The sequence below is a fragment of the Halyomorpha halys genome, unplaced genomic scaffold (genome assembly GCF_000696795.3).
Source record: "Halyomorpha halys isolate HHAL.00 unplaced genomic scaffold, Hhal_1.1 Scaffold107.1, whole genome shotgun sequence".
In the NCBI taxonomy this organism is placed as follows: domain Eukaryota; kingdom Metazoa; phylum Arthropoda; class Insecta; order Hemiptera; family Pentatomidae; genus Halyomorpha; species Halyomorpha halys.
The window spans coordinates 628,288-646,142 of NW_027112128.1; the positions used below are offsets into that span (position 1 = coordinate 628,288).

General features: G+C 31.0%; 2 protein-coding genes across 2 annotated transcripts in view; both read left to right on the forward strand.

The window, feature by feature from the left end:
• The window catches only part of LOC106677761 (organic cation transporter protein), a gene marked incomplete in the record, with an annotated part of 14,949 nt that extends 8,552 nt beyond the window's left edge, over positions 1-6,397 (forward strand). The window contains 6 exon segments of the mRNA XM_067050142.1: positions 1,403-1,571; positions 3,336-3,462; positions 3,545-3,686; positions 4,288-4,473; positions 4,749-4,927; positions 6,094-6,397. Coding sequence (XP_066906243.1) covers positions 1,403-1,571; positions 3,336-3,462; positions 3,545-3,686; positions 4,288-4,473; positions 4,749-4,927; positions 6,094-6,264 — 974 coding nt within the window.
• Positions 6,398-9,354: 2,957 nt separating this feature from the next.
• The window catches only part of LOC106677762 (organic cation transporter protein), a 19,883-nt gene continuing 11,382 nt past the window's right edge, over positions 9,355-17,855 (forward strand). Inside the window, exons 1-5 of the mRNA XM_014415874.2 lie at positions 9,355-9,913; positions 13,485-13,709; positions 13,791-13,959; positions 14,052-14,155; positions 17,211-17,365. Coding sequence (XP_014271360.1) covers positions 13,489-13,709; positions 13,791-13,959; positions 14,052-14,155; positions 17,211-17,365 — 649 coding nt within the window. The 5' untranslated portion in view covers positions 9,355-9,913; positions 13,485-13,488. The remainder of the gene's footprint in view (positions 9,914-13,484; positions 13,710-13,790; positions 13,960-14,051; positions 14,156-17,210; positions 17,366-17,855) is intronic.

Here is a 17,855-nt window from a genome sequence, read left to right on the forward strand (position 1 = left end):
AACAAAATTGATGTAACTAAAGAAAATGGCAGAATGAAACTGACAATAACAAAAACATCAGTTATTCCTTAAAGTAACTGGTACTCAGTAATATTGAAACTATTAAATATAAAATTCAGTTATCCATTTTCTTTTTTGGCATTAATATTAAGTTGAAATCCATAATGGCTAAAAACTAAAAAATATTTAGATTGATCTGCTACTTTGATCACTTAATCCCATCTTTAACTGTGATACAATTTATTTTTCTTAATGTCATCAAACAAAATTAATATAATGCTCTAAGCTTTAAAAAATGTTGGCCAGTCCAGCTATCAGCTAAATATTGTAGTGGAAAAAAAGGTTAAGTGGATTAAGTGCTAAATTATTATTTTATTACCGAATGATTAATATTGACTTATGCTTTAATATATTTGATATTTCATTAATCTGAATGCATAACGTTTTTTAAAATAATGATATAGCTGACTTATACTTTATTTTTTATAAAACTATTTATTTATTAGATATTATTTTATATACTAATTTGCAAGTTTATTTTATGTTCCCATGGGTTTTTCAAACTAAGGTACATTTTCATTTTCCTTTTTGTTTCTTCTATTTACAATTGTTTTTTGTTTAGAATATTTGTTGTATTGTTTAAATAAAATAATTTTTATCCAAGATAAGTCTCAAAACACTATTTATTATTTCTTTAAATGTTCAATGTTTCAGCCAATGTGGCCATCTTCAAAGACAATCTTAAATATATATTTACATCTCAGATCTAACAATTTAAAAACTTTTTACAGGCTATTCTTCTCCGGTCATTAAATTCAGTCAAATCATCATATTTTGTCACTTTGTTTTGAGACTTATCTTGGATACAAATGTTTAATTTAAACATTAAAACCATTCTCAAAAAAAGGGAAAATATTATACATAAAATACAAGTTATAATTATTGCTTTATTTAATATTAGAAAACTAACAAAAGTGTTTAATCTTTTAATAGAGATGATTTTAATATTTTTGATTAGTAAAATTACATGTTTCTTTTTTAAAGTCTATTTCTTTTATTCCATAGCTTTCTCTAGACATCAGTGATAAATTGCTCAATATATCTCGAAGCATCATATGTACTTCTCAGTTCATTCTTTATTTGTTTTAGTTTATTTTTTATTTTTCCTAGGTAAAAAAATAAAATAAACTAAAGAAAAAATATAATATTTATATTATGAATAATTAATGCTTACGATTAAAAAAAAAAGTGATATAAAAAGAGAAAAAGGGAAATGAAATTGACTAAAAGAAAAAAAAAAATTCTACTTAAAAACAAATTAAAATATTAATTAAAAAATATAAATTAATTACCTCTTATGATATTGTTTTCAGCTAGTTACCATTAATAATTTGTTTTTCAGTGTCGGAGTTAACAGTTAAACACTATAGAGCATACCTAGGGTGCCTTTATAATGTATCATACTCAATAGGATTAATATTTCTTCCATTGGCTGCCTATTTCACCAATAATTGGCAGCAGTTGCAGTTGGCTATTTCTATTCCAACAATCGTCCTTTTACTGCATTGCTGGTGTGTACTCTTCATTTATTGTACTCCTATTGTACAGATATAGGTGTAATAAATTTTCTTCTGCGGTTTGAATAAAATATTTTTGCAAGAAAGCACTTATATTTTTGTGTGAAAGTTATTAAAAAATTTCATATCATAACTTGGAGCCAACTGCTCCAGGGTTAGAAACCATTTATTACTTACTAGTTTATAGCTGAAATTTTGGACATATTATTCAAATAAATTCTAGAAGATGAAAAAATTATTACTTTAATTTTTAATTTTTCTTCTCTTGTGGGATGAGACAATGGAATTTTACAGGTTGTTAAAACCTTTTAATGTTATACCTTAAAGAATGATAAAATCTTGAGGGGATATCAGATTTAGAGGATTACTTTATTTTTTGAAATAGAGCAAACTGCGAACTACAGATAAAGTTTGCTTAAATATAATTAAATTTTTTACCAGAGATTTTTTTTTTTTACTTTTATCTTAAGAATTTTTTATCTTTTAATTTTTTTAATTAATTAAATTTTAATATTTTAATTTTTATCTTGCAATTGCTTGGCCTTGATGTTGGTGTACAAATGTATATTGTTGAGGTATTATTGATAAAGCATTTTAGGAGATTCAAATAGAAGAAAAAACATAGAAAATATTAGTAGTCATTAAAATATAATAGTCATTACAATTAATCACTCTGCAGTATTTATCAAATAATGTTTTAATACTATTTTAAAGAAATATTTTCTAATTTTTAAAAATAATGGAATGTCATAAAATGTTTTCTCTATATCTCAGTATGTATCAAGTTATTTATACTTATATATGGTTATATTAAGTTTGTATTTGCAAAGAAATATTTGCTAAGTTTTTAGTAATGAAATAATGAGTATCAATATAATACACAAAATATAAGTGAGAGGTAAACGTCAGAAAATTGCCACTACTGAAAATATGTCAATGTTGTTTACTTCCCCCTTTAGGTTAGGTAGCTTCTTTTCCATGATAGAGGAACCTTTTTTTCCTCATGGTACCTCTACACTGCGCAAAAAAACCATATACATTTTTAAAAAAATTAAAATTAGTGCTATATTCTAGAGACATCTTGAAAGAATTCCCAAGTTCAGGAAAAAATATTTAAGTATCCTACCAAATGATGGTTTTGATGAAATCTCTCAAAAATCGTTCTCTAGAAATCTTATTCTTATAATTCTATGTTCTGGCACTCTGGGACTACATTCTACTGCGGCTCTATAGAAGAGTCACTATTCAATGGTGGCTCCTCAATGTTACTCGTATCAGCATATTCCATTTTAGATGGTAGACCCAACAATGGCTCCAGGTGATTATTCAAAATTTCTACGGGTTACCAACCCAAACTGATATTTGTATGGAGAGCAACTTATTGCATTAACATTCACAGATTGATAAGCATAACTATAGTTTCTTAACTTAAATTTCTTTCACTGTTCCATATTTTTGTTCTCTAAAAGCTCATTATTTCATCTGATGATGTGGTTTACAGGATGCTTCCTTTTGATCATCTTGAATAGTTTATAAATAGATTACATTAAGATTTATAGAATTTTTAAGTATCCAAAGTATAGTGTTAAAATATTTTTTTTTATTAATTACTTTAAACCTATCTTTAGTACTTTTTCTCTTTCTAAAATAAATAACCCAATAGTGTTGTGAAAATTTAAAATGAGATTTTCATATATCAGTAATTTTCCTTTTTACTTATTTTTTCTTTAAGTTATTATTTTCTCTTTTTTAACTTAGGTATTTACCAGAATCGCCAAGGTGGTTAATAACACGTGGAAAACTAGATAAGGCATCTGTAATTATAGGAAGTAAATGCTGCATTGATTCTGAAGGAAATGTCGACCAACCAAAACCTGTTCATGAGGTCTTTATAAGATGAATATTTTGATTTAGTCATTCTTTTTTTTAGTTTAGTCTTATCATTAATATTTACTTCTTTTTTTCAGAATCAAAATCACCCGTGCTATAAAAGAGCTATTATTTTCTTAAAGAATTACTTTATGCTTTTTTCAACTTTTGAATTGACCAAAAGAATTCTGATTTGCTATTTTGGATGGTTTGTTGGAAATTTATATTACTATGTTATAGGTAGGATATTAATAATTAACTAATTATGAATACTGTATATTACAATTGAGGAAATAACTGGAAAAATTGGATTCACCTACAAATACTCTTTTTTACGAAATAGCATTTTTAGACCCCTTGAAATACATTTGGTTTCTTATAAAAGTTTCTAAGTCATTTCATAATTTATGAAGTTGGTAGAACTGTTTGAATGGGAGAAGGGCACAAGCTTTTTATTAATAGGAAGAGGTTCAAAGATGGTGCAGTTTGTATTTTCTTACATGTTATTGAGAATCATTACTTCAGGATAATCTTGAAAACTTAAAATTACCACATGCCATTTTGTTTCAAAATTACAGCCAATTTGAGGTTTCATTTATTCTCTTATCACCAATTATATAGAGATGCCCCAAAAAATTGTTTTCAAATATTGTTACTTCATTTACAAAACTTTACTTACTGATTCCTATCAACATAGTTTTCTACAAAACTATTTTTTTTTTCAGCTATCACTTCAATTATAATTGATTCCATTTTCCTCCACCAGAGTTTAAAAATTTTAAATTTCTATTATATTGTATATTATATAACAGTAATCACCGCATATTTATTCTGTTTTCAGCCCTTAATGGAACTAACTTTACTGTCAATGAGTACTTGTATGTTGGACTCAATGGAATCTGTGAGATTCCTGGTTATACTATTCTCCCTCTAGTCATGCTTACGTACTATGGTCGTAGGAGTTCTGGAATAGCACTCTTCACAGTTTCTGGTATTGCTGTACTGGCTATTATGTTTATACCTCAAGGTAATCATCAGATCATGTTTTCTAAAGATTTTATTCATAAAATGAGGTGTTTTTTAGTTAGTTCCAAAACCAGCCAAATTCATTTTAAATGTTTTTATTTTGTTTCAATTAATAGTTGCATAATATATTATGCAGTAAGGTAAAATAATGCCTCAAAAACAGTAATCACATCTGATAGTTGTTGCAAAGAAAAGTTGACTTAACTTTATATTGCTGAATTACTCAGCTAAAATAATAATTAAACAGTGTTTAACTTTATACTATCTGGTTTTTAGGTTGGCCTATAATGACTATGGCCATGATTGGAAGACTTACTGTATCAGCAGTGTTTTCAGTAATTATTCTTCAGACCTCAGAGCTATTTCCCACTGAGCACCGGAACACTGCAGTTGGCAGTAGTCTCACAGTAGCACAATTTGGTACCATAGCAGCCCCATATATAGTTGATATATTGGTGAGTACTTCGAATTAAGTTTTTTGAAACCACTGTTGTGTTCAAGGCATCTTAATAATTGTTTTAGTCAATGATGGTTTACCTTTATTTAAATAGTTCATGCAAAAAATAGTCTACATCTTTAGTGTACCACCAAGAAGAGTTGACCAATCATTATGGGAAGGCTGCACAGGCAATCCCCCAGTCCTTTTTCACTGACCTTATTTGGATGGCCATACTACACAGACTATCTACGAGGGTGATTTGAAAAGTTCTCGAAATGTACTAGAAAGAAGTGTCTTAACTCAGTGGAACTGCTTTTATTTTTCAAAATTTTCTTCCTGTAGACTAATGTATTTGGTACAGTGATGTTCCAATGCCTTAATCCCATCTCGAAAAAGAGATTTCTCCAGGCCTGCAAAAATTACTCTCCAATTCGGCTGTCAGTTCTTCCGTTGTAGGAAATCTCCATCCACCTTGGAAAATTTTCAGCTTGGGGAAGAGATAAAAGTCTGATGGTGCCAAATCAGATGAATAAGATGGATGTGGCAACAATTTGTACCTCAGTTCATGAAGTTTTGCCATGGCAATAGCACTTGTGTGCGGGCGGGTTTTGGCCTGATGAAAGATGACTTTTATCCTTGCCAAACCAGGCCTTTTTTCGCATAGCTTTTCCTCTTGGTCTAGGAGGTTTGCGTAGTATTGCCCCGTAATGTTTTGGCCAATAGGAAGATAATCTATCAGGAGATGCCTTCTGCATCCCAGAAAACTGAGGCCATGACCTTTCCGGCCGAACGTACTGCCTTGCTTTCTTTGGTGGTGGTGACTCAGCATGTTTCCGCTGCTTTGACTGCAATTTTGTCTCTGGGGTATAGTAGTGGACCCATGTTACATCTATAGTCACAAACCGGTGGCCATAAATCTTGGTTGTGCTGAAAATGTGGCAGATTTTGTTTGGACATTTCCAATCTGGTGCGTTTATGGTCCAATGTCAAGAGCCGCGGCACCCATCTTGCAGATAATCTTTTCATTCCCAATTCTTCGGTTAAAATGTGATATTCCCGTTCAGATGACATCCCTACAGTGTCAGCAATCTCACACACTTTCAGTCGACAATCCTCCATTTTTAGTTTATGCCTAACACAAACCAATTATATTCAGTTGCTAATCATTTCCTATTTTTACAGGGAAAGAAAATTTGGTGGATTCCTACAACACTATGTGGCATTCTTTCTCTCTTATGTGCATTTGTCTTGTTTTTTGTACCAGAGACTAGAGATACACCTATGCTTGACACCCTTAGTGAGATGAATCAGGAAAAAAAGTCAGCTAGCAATGATACTGAATTAGCTAGCTGATGTTTTTCTTCGTTAATATGTATCTATATTGCGTCAGTATCTATTTTCATGGACACATTCATGTACATATCAAAAAGTTTACCTCCTTTTGTTAATGTGATGATAAATATATTTTTATTTGTAATTTATGTTACTTAATGTATTAATTAAATGACTTACCCTTCCTATTCTAAATGGCAGTACATATTAATCCAAATATTTTATAAAGAACACTTATACCCTCACATTAATATATTAATAAATAGATTTTTTTATTTAAAAAAACATTTTACAGCATTTATATTTTAATATGATGTAAATTTAGTAATGTTCTGACTCTTTTTAAAGTATCCTTAAAATCCTATCACCTAAGTCTTTAACCCAGCATTAGTTGCATGTGAATTTCTCTCTCACACGTCAATTTTATCTTTTCATCAATTTTTTCCTTGTATTAAGCCAGTTTTAACTTTTAAAATAACATTAGTAATTGGGTATCAATATAATACACATATAGTTATTGTTTTTGGAATTTAAAAAATTATCATATTATGTAAATATTTATTAAACCTCTAAAATACATTTTTCTGTACAATAATATTTATTTACATTTTTATAGTTTTATGAAACAGTTTATGGACTGCTTCTTGTTTGAAAACAACAATTATAAAGCCAACCAAATTAATCTGAACAAGATTGTGAATGGTATACTTGGCATGTAAACATAGTTTGTCAAGATATGTTGAGCTCAATTACCTTAAAAACCTTTCAATTACCTTTTTCTCATCCTTCTATTCATTTTATTATCTCTAACAAAAACCAATACATAATACAAAAATAGGAATATAAAACCCAATACATAATAAAAAAATAGGGATACAAAAACCAATACATAATACAAAAATAGGAATATGTATACAATAATAAACATAAAGATCCTTTCATTTCCTGAAGAGCATTAAGGTAGGTGGTGGGATCCACTGTATGCAGGGGAGCACTGTGGCGCTTACTCGCTGTCTGCGTTGTCACGAGTGGGAGGGACTTCTCTACTTGTGATGAATGGTTGGGTTCAGTCTGATTCTGAACCCCTTCCCTCGGTGAGCACGTCGACCAAAGAACAGTGCCTTGCCACTTCCCAGGTTTTGGTGGAGGAGCAATCTCCAAGAACTATGGATTTGCACAGACCTTTGGCCCATCAAAGAACTTGATGTCCTGTCGGCCTATGAACTCCGAAATGGAGGGAAGCTGGAGTTATTGGTGGATGGCACCACAGCTGTCTCCCTGACTAAATCTGCTGATATATAAGGCTCTAATTCGTTCGACGATGCTCTTTGGTGCACCTCTGGCATCTCTTCAAAACAACCTCACAAAAAAAACCTAAATTTCTTCATGAAACCTTTTACTTTGTGTAGCAAGATTTTTTTATGCCATGAGATTCAAACATGATATAAAAAAAATAAAACTTGAATAATAAAAAAAAAAAATTCATAGTTGGTCTTGAGATGAGAGAAAATCTCACATCCACAAGAGTGATGTATATCAAAAGGTAAACCATGTATGAGATTATACTGGAAGGTCAAACAGAAACACAACCCCTACTAAAGGAGGGTTTTATTATTATTAAAAAAGTACAACTTTTTGTGAGAGAAAATCTCAAATAGTGACCAATAAACTAGGATGTTCCTTACATAGAATTCAAGACCATATTTGTTATTATTGTAAAATTTTCTGTATTTACTCCTTCAGGTCAAGTCTATTTGGTTGCTAGTTGACATTTTTCTAAAATTCCTAAAATAAATAATTTAAAAAATATAAAATAAGAGTTACTGATGTTTATATTTTATCAAGATAGAGCATAATTCTATTCAGATCTCTGAAGGCTATAGACAGATGGAATTAGCTGTAAAATCCACATGATGATAATAATTAATTACAGTGAAGCGACCATGCTACTATCTGTTGGTCACCGATCAAGCTGCTGATTATCCGTTACATACTAACCCAATGCTACCTGTTGCAACAAGAGCGATTATAGTCATCAGAAAAAATTAATAAATTGAAATGTATATTTCTTATAAATACTTAGATTGTACAAATTAATAACCGTTACATGTTGTAATATTCTTAAATGTATTATTAGAAGCAATAGAATCTTCTGATTGACTGAAAGCTAACTCTTATACATAGCATCTCTGATGGGGTTTAATAGCCCAGAGAGTTGAATAAGCAGGAATCTTAAGACCTCAGTGCAAATTTCCCTTTCAGTAAATTCTGCTTCTTAGGAGGTAGTGAGTAACAATATAAATAGTGGATTTTTGAAAATTTATATTTGTCTTTTATTTCTCTCTGTCTTCTTTAGACTTCTCCTCCTTCCAATACCTACTTTTCTTTCATAAGGACCTGCTGTTCATACCCATAGGACTTATAATCCCCTTTACGATTGCAGGCTTGTACCCTGCAGACCAAACTTTCCTTCTTGCAAGAACCTACAGCTAATTTCCATTGGACTTGCCTACCCTTTCACTACTGCAGACTCATCTGAGCCTACATGTTAAAATCTTTCAAAGTAAATTTTATAACTACTGCTCTAAGAAATAATATTAACACACAGGTAGTTAATTTGTTTGATCAATGACTTCATCTCTAAGAACATAGAATGAAAATCTTATAAAATTATGGATGTTATATTCAGGCCTTAGAAAATTTTAATTTATGGAAGGGTAATATTGAACAAAAATAAAATAGTGCGTGTATTATTCTTGAGCTTATCAATATTTAACCAGAGTCAACATTTTTAAAATAATGATAACCTTGGGTGTTAAAAAAATCCATAATCTTTATTACTGGTGTAAACTAAATATAATCAGCATTAGACATTAAATTAGATCAACACATTTCAGGTGAAGCTTTTTTTCTTATTTATTTTAATCATTATTTAACTTAATCATTAGTAGTTATTATTATCTGTTTAAAATTATACCGCAATGTTTGTTTGACTTGATAATGAATTTTCTAAAAAAGGAAAGATTTATGATGTTCAAAATTTTAGTTACATAATAAAAAATCATATCCCCACAGTTCTCTTTTTCCTTGGTCGTTTACTTTGTAGTTTTCTATAATAAACAGGTAGGTGGAAAACGGATTTTTTCTTCATCTTTGAAAGTTCAAGAAAATAAGAATTCTTCTCATTATAATTCGAGAATTTGCTATGAGAAGAATTCTTTTTTTCTTGAACTTTGAAGAATCTATGCAACAATAAATATATTAATTGTTTTAGAAACGGAGTTGGTCAAATAATTGGCTTAGGCCCACGCATCAGAAACCATTAGGATAATAACCATCTTTCTAGCACTAGTAGGAGAAGATAAGGGCTCTAAGAAAAAAAAATCTGGCGCCCTTTTTTAATCATATTTATAGACTACTATTAATATAAACTTCAAACATGACCATATACGATACCACATGCAAAAAAGAAAAACAACAACAACAACAGCAATTACCTACTATTAAACTGCATGACGAATGAGAACATTTTGCTGATCGTTGTTGCAAGTTCAGCATGGACTGAGAAGAGTGGGGGACAAGCCAAAATTATTACTCAGATTACTCAGAACTCCTAGCTTCCAGTTTATCTAAATTGAATACATCGTTCTACTCGTCTCCTATAATATCTGTAAGTTATTTGTTTCAACGAACATAATATGCTTTTCTACTTTCAATTTATTTTCAGTTGTATTGCCTTCTTTTTATTTTATTCCATCTTTGATGTCTTTTCCACATTTTTTTTTTTCAGTTTGTCAAATTTTATTTGGATTTAAAAATCGGAAAAGTTTTATAATTAGTTGTAATTATTTATTAAAATTTCCATCTTTTAAAACTATCTTAAATCCTTAATTTACTACAGTTTATTGTTTGTTACATTTTATTATTAGTTTCATTTTTATAAATCTCCCTAAAACCTTATTTTTCTACCAATGATTTGTTCATCTCGGAAAAAAAAAATCATCCAATCAATTTTGTTTTTATTTTTAAAGAAAAAATCATGATGGAAAGAGTATAAGTCATTTTTTAAATTATTATCTCAATGGACCAAATAATTATGATTTATAAAAAAAGAACAGCGAGATCACCGATTGGTTTTAGTTTAATTAAACATGATAATTCCATTGTTACCAAAAAACTCCGAAACAAGGCATCTGACAGAAAAATTATTTTTTAAATAAAACAAAATTTTATACTATTTGAGACCATGGTGAACACTACGGTCAGGTCATTATTTATTATGATAAACCTTTCAAAAATAGGTAATTTTTTCCAAAATAGTCGAAAAATCTTGTAATGGTCTCTTATTTTGTTAAATATTCGTTCTACGAGAATAGGCATAAATTTAATGAAAATTTGATTAGCTTTCATGCTACCCCATAAGATAATTAATGTTTTTACTAAATTGTAATATAATGAAAATGAAATGAATAGAAAATGTTAAGAAGCCAGCCAAACTGTTATTGTTAATTTTTGATATTTGACTGGCCGAGGAAAAGTTCCAAAACAAAGTGGCGACACCTTACTGTCAGTTATTGTCGAGTTGATTCACGGAAGCTTAGGAACCATTTCTTCATTTGTTTAATCTTCAAGTTCGAGTTCTTCCGAGCTTATGCAAAGTTTTTCACAGGAAAACCTCAGTCAGGACAACATATTCGTACTAATGGTACAGTTGTATCGCGTCCGATGGAACTCATGACAGTGAACAAGTTCTTGATGACAGTTAAGACCAGGAAACCTTGGAGTGGTAGGCGCCAGCTTTTGTAACAGTGACCTTGGCACGTGTTGAGCGAAACAGACTTTGTCCACTTGCGACTCTACTGAAGAAGCCGCTAGATCAGATATCATCAAGTACTTTGAGGTTCTACATTCAAACTGAAACCTTGTATCATCTTCTCAACAAGACCTCTCTTCTGCTCCCGACGACATATCTGTGAAGTTGGTCCCCATCCTCTCAATTTTTGAAATTTTCTTAAGAGTCCTGGTATTCCCCCTTAGAGTTCTCAATCATTTACAAAAATTATTAACAAAAGTTAAAACAATAACAGTTCTGTTGCTCAAGACATGATGAATACCATTCAAAGATAAGCGCGGCTAACTTCAAGTTTTGTGCAACTTGCACTCTAAAACTATTTTGCTATCAATATAAACACTTTGGTTGTTAAGAATAATTTTAAGTAATCTTAGAGAGGAAGGGGAGGACTAACAGAACTCCCAAAAAAATGACAAAAAATTTTCCCCCCAAAAGCTCTAAAAAAAATGGCAACTTTGACATCCTTTGACTACTATTATCAATTTTAGTACTATGATTATTAAAATTAATTGTTAGGACTCTTTGGGGGGGGAGGGGGAGGCTATCAGAAGTCCCCCAAAACGACAAATATTTCATACTGAGACTTAGAAAAAAATATTTCTTAGAGTTCTGAGAACTCTTCCCGCTCTTCCCTCTAAGAATTCTATAGTTCTCAATGATTTTAATAAACATTTCTGCTGTTTAAAACACCAAAAATATCATTTTAAAATGTTAGCGGATTTTTTCAACTTTTTAAGTACCAAATATTTGTATCTTTGACATTCTATAACTTTTTTGCTATCAACTTTAGAGATTTCTTTTGTAAGAATAATTTTATTACTCTCGGGGAGCCACAAGAACTTTATAAAAAACTGTCGATTATCTATCAAAATATTTTACCAAAGCCCTAGAAATTAATGTTTTTTTTTTCTTGATAACTACCAGTTTTGTAAAACTAGTTTCAATAGAACACCTTTTTAGTTATTCAAATTTCTGCCGAGTTTTTCCTGAATTTGAAGCTAGGTAATAAATTATACAATTACATAAGAGTCAGGTCTCTAAATTAACAAATGAGACAACCTGTAAAAAACCTCTATAATGTTGAAATGTTTTGTTTTCAACGAATTGTCACTTACCATAACTTAATACCGACATTATCCTTTTTAAAAAATAAATTTCTTAAAAATACTTTCAATGATCAACGAGATCAGCCTTAAAAACACGTATATATAATACGTAATACCTTCAATTCACAATAAATATCATACCATATTATACGACTGAGTGTCTGAAATATACCAAATTACTGCCTTGGATCATTATATACTGTTTACACATTTTTCGTAAAAGAATTTTAGATAAATATTAGCAGGGTTCGAAACATTGTGTCGTAAGAAACACACAACTGCGCACAATCTCGAAAGTATGAGCTCCTACAATGCAAATATGAAAACCTAGTCATGGCTCTAATTCAAATTTAAATATAGGTCTAAAAGCATACTGGAAAAAATATCAAGATCTTTTTTAAGTCAAATCTTTTTCGTCCGCCATTTTGTCTCAATATTACGGATTACTGTTTGCCGTTTCTGAAATCCAGTTATTCTTAAATCTCTGTAAATAAGATAAAATTTAAAAGTTTGGTTCAATTAATTTATTGAAAAGTGAACAAAACATTTTGATTTTTGACCATCCACCATTTTGTTTTAAAGTGGTAGATGAAAGGCTTATATAGCTCAAGACTTTCTCATGAACAATTTATTAAAAAATGAAAAATCATAAGGTTCACAAGTTGCAATAGAAAAAATCGAATTTAGTTCAGTCAGTTTTCGTGATAATGAGACAAAAACCAAACAGGGAAATAGCAATTAGAAAGTTAATTACTTAATAATCATTGCCCTTGGTCCGAGAAATTTTATCAATGCGATTGAAAGGCGAGGTTTCTTAAATATTCTGGAGTGAATATTAAGACAAAAAAAATACCTTTTTAAAAGTTCAGAAATTTTTTAAATTAAATTTATCAATTAGCAAATCAAGTACTTCCTATATAACGGGGCACCGGCTTAATAACTTAACAGAAGTAGTATATGGCTTGTAAAAATGTCCAACATTCCTAGCTACAGTTAACTGATAAACTGAACAGTACACAATTTTACAATGAGCTTTTTATCGTTCACGTGAAAACGTATACTTTAGCTAAATGCTTCGTATTATCGTATAATATTGTTAGTGCTTACCAAAAGGATTTGGAGAAAAGTCAAGGATATACATTTTTCCTATTCATCAAAGTCATTTGTTTTATATATTTGCCAAGTTTTACATAGTAAGAAATTTTGCGTCTTAAGTTGGAAAATATCTAAAATGTATTACATCATTATGAATAAAATATTTCTCATGTAATTTCATTCTACAGTTAGATGGATCCAGTGGTATTAGAAAAAGCTTTAGAAACAAAGTGTAAGAATTATACTTGGTTAGTGCGTATTCTGTTTCTTACGACAACCCCAATTATTTTTAATTCCGTGCATTTAACTTCCTACACATTTCTTGGAGGAAATCCTTCTTTCTTTTGCAATGTTCCGGAACTAGTTGAGGCAAACTGGACGAAGGAACAAATAAGAGAGATCAGCAGTCCAGGGTAAGCTACGAAATTAAAGAATTTATTTTCATTTCATTTAATCTGTATCAATTAAAGATTAACATTACCATGACTATGTAGATTGGAAAAACAAAGTTGTGTACAATATGCCTGGAATTACTCTTTATTGAAAGAGATGGGTTTCAAAGAAGCACTTGATTATTTTAATAGAAGTCCAAAACCAGATGTGATAAAATGTAAAAATTACATTTATAATGAAGAGGTTTTTCATCAGACAGTAGTCAGTGAGGTGTGTATCAAAGTTATTATTATTGATACCCATACATATTATTGATACCCATTTTTTTTTGTAAAAATTAATATATTTTTTTTTTATATTAGTGGGATCTTGTTTGTGATAATGCACCTCTGAGTTCAACTGTCCAAGGCGCTGTAGCGATAGGGAAATTTTTCGGAGCCATCACGTTTGGTCTTTTTAGTGACAGGTTAGCGTTAATATTTTTATATTGTTTATTTATTCTTTCCATTTTCACTTTATTGGTATAAAAAGTTGGGACTAGAAGTATTTGAAGTACAAATATTTAAGTATACCTTGTTAAGTCAACGGAGAACCTTGTAGCATTAGTTCAAGTGGACTGGGCACTCAGGGGAAGGAAAATCAATCCGCCATTTAAAAGTGCTCAAGGAAGAAATGTTAGTAAACTAAACACGGGGGGGGGGGTGTTCCGAAATCTCTAATATGAATAAAAAAATAATTAATATACCGATGTACACACATATAACAATTCACACACAAAATTCAATATACCAACCACATTAATATGTACCTGTGAGTACATAGAAAATAAAACATGTATAGTAATGCCATGAATCATATGTGATTTACGCCCACTTCCGAAAAGGGGGTACCTCTGTGAATATGTTTGAAAATTAGATTGCTGGAAAGTGCGTTTTGAGTCAAAAGAGGATAAAATGACTCGGGGAATCAAGAACTTTAAAGAAGTGTAAGAATATTTGCGCTATTAGTTGTTTTTTTCGTCCAATGTGATCTGTAATTTTGACGTGAGTGTCAAAGGTGGGACGGCAACGTTATTGAAGAGGATTCTTCAAGAAACCCGATTGTGATCAAACATTGATTCTGAAATTATCTCCTACGTCCATAGAAAAACCTCATAGAACCACCTGTTCTTTTAATTTCTTTCGTCACCATATCGACATTCACGTAGCATCCCGGGTAAATAGGATCATTTACCTTGAAATGGAATAAAATTAAAAAGCTCATATTCAGAACATCTCATCTTCCAGCGCTTCCTTTCCGATTACCAAGTATATATCCGGCAAGATAAATAAATTTTATCAATTTAATGGATATCTCATAAAACCCCTTTGGAATTAGTACGTGATTTTATTATAGACGGAAAAAAGGTCATGAGGAGGGATGTTAGAAAATTAAAATTAATGGGGTTGGGAATAAGGGAGATAAGGGGGTAGAGAAGGGTAATGGTAGTAATAGCAGTACCATAAGAACCAAAGAAGAAGAAATAGTGGTAGAGGAAAAAGAGGATAGTGAAATGTTGGAGGATGCAGATAAAAATTATGAATTAAATATTTCGTAAGAATTTGGAAAGAGCAATGAAGAAGAAGATTTGCAAATGAATAGTTTGGAAAGAATTTTAATTCAAAATCAGAAAAAAACTTAGTAAAAGTAGTGAGACTTTACTCTCCTAACTTTTGTTATTACCAAATTGTGGGTACCCTAAGCTTTGATTGTCATATGAAAGACCTCTACGTCTGAACAAGAGTTTTCTGTAGCGTTTCCCATCTCCTTTGCAGATCTCTTATCCACGGAGCGGGATGGCGACAAGTTACAATAAAAAGATTTACAGTTATGATAATGGAGTTAAACTGGAGCCTACCTGTACAGTTATCTCCTTGCTCTCTTCTGACGGGTGAAATTGAGGGAGTCGTTCCTATCCGGATGGAGAAGTCTTTCTTCACATTTTTTCTCTTTATGAGGACTGCCAGACGAAGCGTGCGGGGACAGAAGATGGTCACGAATTGTATTTTTTGGGCCCAAGGCGGTCCAGCATGCCCTTGTACTCCACGCTGAACTTAACCACCCAAACTAGTACTGAGGTTCCCCAGGGTCAAGGTCTTCACTCATGATTTTCTATAGTTCATCTATCTATATCAGGGGTGGCCAACAAATCGATTGCGATCGACCGATTGATCGCGAGGCCAATATTTGGTCGATCGTGGATTGTAGAAGACAAAACTTTCTAGTAATAGTTTAATGCATTCTGGAAATTTGCAAAGGTCATATATTCCTAGAATTCTGATAGCCTGACACTGATCCAGCACAATATATTTTAATACTAAATAATCATTGTTGTTTTTACGTACGTACGTAAATAAGCCGTATGTCTTATTTCAGTACAAGATGTACTCAGCGAGCTGTTGATAGATTAGCAAAAAGTAAGTCATATTATTCTTTCATAGTAAATTTTCCTAGCCCTAAAAAAACATAACATGAAAGTGATATAAAATCAAATTATCAGCCTTTTTTGGCATTTTTATAACATATTTTTCATATTTACAAACAAATAGTACAACTTATCTATTGTAGAAGTTGGTAGAAATATATGTTAAAGAAGTGTCGGAAAATCGAAGTTTTTAAGTACCACATTTACGGAATGCTACTAAAAAAGTTGGGTCAGGAAATTTATTTTCTTCATGAGCCTATATCTCGAAAACTTAATTTGTGATTTCAAAAATAAAAAATAGTTATGAACATTTCTTTTTCTTGTTTACTTATACCTCCCTGTAATGCACCTTATACTGAAACCCGATGTACAGTAAATATAATTGCATTTCACACCCATACTCACCCCTTAGACTATGCCCATGACAAGTTGATCGCAACAGACTTTTAAGATAAAAAGTAAATCTTATATAATGAAAAGTTGGCCACTCCTGATCTATATCACAGGTAAATAATCAATAGTTCCCTCAGATGAGGCAATGATTTTCATCAGTGGCCAAATCGATGATTTTTGTTCTTTCGAGGATTAACTGACTAGACGTAGTTCATTAAAACCAACACTTTCTTTTTTAATGTTAAATAAATCCCTAGTGAATTAAGTGCGTGGTTGTTGTTTTAACTTGTAGCTGGAACAAATAAAAATATTGATAAAACTACGAATTATTAAATCAGAATATATTAAAGAAGAAGTGGTACAGTTCCCATGTTAACTGGTTCTTATACATACTAAGTTCGTACCAATGACAGATATTTGGTATCTATATTTTTACTATGAACGTTAGTATATATTGGAAACCAAACAAGGTTCTACCTAGGATATACTTTACTATATGAACTATAGAACATATAGTAAACTAGACAAGATTGTTCATGATCATTTATTATTAGAGGATTATCATTTGCAAGTAGAGAAGGAAAGATGTTAAGAAGTGTATTAATGAACACGTTATTCACAGATTATTAAACTTTTATTTAAACCAAATATCACTTAATTTTAGATTTGGAAGAAAGAAGATATTTGTGTTCTCGTGTTTGCTATATGCAATAGCGGGTAATGTTGCTGCTTTTGTTAAAAGTTATGCGATGTTCATAATGTTCAGGGTATTGATAGGGCTTGCTGGCGCTGGTGTTCTTGATGCATGTTATACAATCAGTAAGTAGTAGTATTGTGAAAGGTGTTATCTAATAAATTTGTTTTTAATAATTTATTAATTGTTATTTACAAGTGTATAAAAATGTATACAACTAGTAAATTTGCTATTAGATATAAAATTACATGATACAAACATGTAGAGAATCTACCCATTGATAGACCTCCATTAACATTTCTAAACGAGATGATCTCGGGGCCATCGACTTTTCAGACGTCTAGGAGGATTATCAGGTAATGAAGAAGAAGCTAGGTTGGAAACAAACGGATTTGGTTTGTTGGGAAGTTTATCACGGAAGGATTGGTATCTGGTTCTGCCCAAATCGATAACATATGAAACATTGAGGTCCTGATGGATGATTTGATTTGTGACAAAGTAGGGAGCATTAAGGATTTTGGGCTCTAAGGATTGGATACGAGAGGAATTCGGTAGTTGAGTGGAGCCTCAAAGCTCAACTTCGTATGTTCAGATAGGCCTTATTATATATATATA